Below are 3,603 nucleotides of genomic sequence, written 5' to 3' on the forward strand. Positions count from 1 at the left end.
AGTATTACATGCACCATTTCCCCATCAATCTTTAAATCTGAACTTAAGTTATTAATCTACATCCGTGGATGTTAAAATGAAGTCATTTTAACAAATTATGACTGTACAAATCAAAACATCGCTAGCTAATATTAGACAAAGAGTATTTTACAAACACTACATTACATATTACCTTGCAATCTGAAACTTACATTTTATACTTGTGTAAGTTTATTTTAGATAACTGAAACGTCACAGAATTCAATGGCAAAGTTTAAAAAATTTAGTTCTGTACATTAGTTCCAACTATCTCTATTTTACAATCTATAAGGCTCATGTCATAGTTCAGCACCAAAAAGATCTACAAAACTGTCTAACCAGTCTTCTTATTTATTCCATATGATGGTTTTTGTTGGTTTTTTTTTTAAGGTGAAAGTCTGAGAAAATGCTTTATATATCCTACTTCCAGACCTTGAGAAGTGGGATACTTTTTGGCTGGTCATACTATGTAAAAACTTCGGTTGTACCTTTTAATTTTCATTGAACAGATACAAAAACCAAAATGGATACTTACAACGTGAGTTTAGGTTGTCAGTCTTTAAGTTGAATTTATAACACTGAAGCATCAGAAATAACCTAATAATAATGCCCTGCCCCTATCCTCCCTTTTTGTTTTAAAGTTTTAAAAGGCAGCCATAAAAATGTTTTATTTATTCTTCAAAATAAGGTGCAAAGAAGGATTGCAACCACCAACTTCCTCATACACAACTCCAATAACATCTCAATGTTGTTCCGCAAAATACACCCTGAACTGAGTCAGGAGCAGACCTAGAGCTACATCTGTCTGGTTTTCTATACCAGACGTCTGCTCAATGCCAGCATCTCTCTGTTCACAGAGGTCATTACAGTAACGCATCACTGCTGGCCTGGATTTAAAGCAACGGTTTTTAGAACTAGTGTAACTGTCCCAACTCTTCTCCTTCTTTAGGATTCATAAATTCTAGAAAAAGTATGTCTGTCTTGCCATTTTTAAACAGGGTTTGTGCATATCTCATTAAGACCACATTCCTTAAACCAGAAACTTTTTCCAAAAACCACAGGAACTTTCAGTAATCTTGTTTGTTCAAAGCATAAAATTCTTATGTGTTTAAAAAAATTAAAATTGGAGACTAGTACCGCTGCTTTCTTCACCAGAAGTGCACGATTCATCACACTACATTTAAAAACTAAGCTTCATGCATACAAATGGCCAGAGGGGTATGAAGTTTTACAGAGCCCTTAACATCATTCGAGTACATTAAGCATTGGCTAGACCACAACAGGAAGCATGTTAGGAAACCGAGCAAAGAGACTTTCCCAAGAACACGATAATTTTCCAGGCTCCATGTCAGTCACATAAAAATTTAAGCAACATGTAATCCTTTAAAATTGTCCCCAGACAACCCATTCCCCCAACCGTTCCCATACATACCCCCCGACCCTGAAGTCCTCCACCTCACAGAAGTATCTTAATGCTCCCCGTTACTGATGACAGCTGCTTCAGGTTCTGCTGCCGTTGCAGGGAGTCTTGGCACTTTCTTAGCAGGGCTTGGAATATGCTCAGTTGCTGCGCTTGAATGCACAAGCCCTACGCCTTCATCCAAAGTGTCATCATTTGGAGAGGGGCACCGAGCGTAAGTTCTTCTGTGCTTCTCATCTACTCGAACTAGGTACCATGTTCCTTCAAAGAGTGAGTCTGTGGAACTCTGGGGAATATAGCTGACCAAGTGATGAGTGTCCTCTCGGAGCTTCATGTTTTCAGCAAAGACATCTGGTGCCACGCAAGTTCTTGAGTCAAGCCTTGATTTAAGATCACATAAGCTTGCTATTATTTTATCAAGAGCAGACCCTGGTGTGGCATCTTGTGTAACTTTGAGGGAATACAGAGTGGCAGCTAGACCAGAACCATAAGAGAACACACCAATCCTCTTCCCTGCCAGCTGCTGAGGTGAGTACTGTGCAAGAACAGAAGCAAGGGAGCCATACACTGAAGATGTGTACATATTTCCATTTTGATTTGACACAAGCAAAGATGCCTTTGTTTTCTGATTGAAGAGTTCTGAACTAGCCTTCATAAATGACTTTTCTACATCTCTATCGAAGTAGGTATCTTCTAACTTAACATCCCCAAAGGCTTCCAGGCCACTATAGATACTATTTTTATCTCTGTTCTGGTCATTAAGGAAGTCATTCAGCAACATCCGAGCTACAGATTTCTGAGCCAGTTTACAATAGGGTGAGTGGAAGATCATGAAACCAAAATCATTCAAGGTGAAATCTCTATCATTTCCCTCTTTCTGCCACTGGGCATAGATCTTCTTGCGGTAGACAGAATAGCAGCGGTCTAATGCACTGAGGTAGCACTGAATGGATAGTTTTCCATCCACTATAGGATATTCAGAAAGCATATCAGGCTTGTAAAAGTCATAGGCATGTTGCATATGTGTCCCACGAAGTCCTCGTTCAAAAATTAAAGGAGCATTAGGCCCAATTAGCATAGCAACAGCTCCAACTCCACCTGTAGGTCTAGCATTTCCTGTGGCATATACAGCAATATCCCCTGCAACTACCATGGCATACCGTCCATCCCAAGAGCTGGACTCAATCCAGTTAACAGCATTGAAGACAGCAGCTGTGCCTCCATAGCACGCATTAGTTGTGTCTATTCCTTCTATATCTGTATTCCCAGACTCTTCAAAGAGCTGCATCAAATTCGTCTTCACTGACTTTGATTTGTCGATGATTGTCTCTGTTCCAACTTCTAGCCGCCCAATGCAATCATAAGAAAGGCTATTTCTCTCCATAAGATTCTGGACCACAGTCATGCAAAGAGAGTTGATATCTTCTCTATCTGTGCAGAAGCCCATCTTGGCCTGGCCCAGGCCAATAGTATACTTTCCAGCATCTACACCATCATATTTTTCCAACTCTGCTTGATCAACATATTGAGAAGGAAAATAGATCTCAAGGGCAACAATCCCCACATCTTTTGGCCAGCAGGCTTCTGCGTTCAAAGGAAGTGACCCAGGCATGGTGAAAGAACGAAATGTGAGCGGGCGGTGGCCGTGGAAAAGGAATGACCAACGAAGATGCAGTCCACCGAGGAACTGAATTTTTAACGCTTTAATTTTAATTAATTTAAACTTAAATAGTTCATGTGGCTATTTGGCCGTATGTTCCTTCCTGGATAGTATAGTGTTATAGGATGGGTGGAAAATTCCAAGTGTATCTCTCAGTCATTAGGATCCCCACAGGCTTTTGCCAGACAGGCATAGGACCTAGTATAGCCTGTCTGAGGCCTTATCTAGGTTCCCTTGAGGGCTGACTGAGCACCTGGCTGCCCTCTAGCCTCCTGATCTTAATTCTTTCAACTTTTATGACATCGACCAGTAACAATGTGTATACTTGGTTGTAGCTTAGACATCTGCTTTCAAGTGTTTTGCTTTCTGTTATAGAGTGAAATTTGTCATATTGACATCCTAGAGAACACTGGTCCATTTCCTTGATGATATGTTAATTGGACCTGACAAGTAGAAAATAATAAGCATCCTCTAAGACTTAATAAAGCACATGCACACCAGAGGA

General features: G+C 40.3%; 1 protein-coding gene across 1 annotated transcript; it reads right to left on the reverse strand.

Moving 5' to 3' along the window:
* Positions 1 to 1,326: 1,326 nt before the first annotated feature.
* Positions 1,327 to 3,111, reverse strand: LOC132498567 (hydroxymethylglutaryl-CoA synthase, cytoplasmic-like). The gene has a single exon (XM_060112385.1). It carries the CDS (start codon positions 3,048 to 3,050, stop codon positions 1,488 to 1,490), a length of 1,563 nt encoding a protein of 520 aa, XP_059968368.1. The 5' UTR covers positions 3,051 to 3,111; the 3' UTR covers positions 1,327 to 1,487.
* Positions 3,112 to 3,603: the final 492 nt, after the last annotated feature.

This window comes from Mesoplodon densirostris, chromosome 11 (genome assembly GCF_025265405.1).
Source record: "Mesoplodon densirostris isolate mMesDen1 chromosome 11, mMesDen1 primary haplotype, whole genome shotgun sequence".
Taxonomy (NCBI): Eukaryota; Metazoa; Chordata; class Mammalia; order Artiodactyla; family Ziphiidae; genus Mesoplodon; species Mesoplodon densirostris.

Excerpts from the sequence above, each read along its gene's own strand:
- LOC132498567 (XM_060112385.1), bottom strand. The coding sequence starts at position 3,050 with ATGCCTGGGTCACTTCCTTTGAACGCAGAAGCCTGCTGGCCAAAAGAT.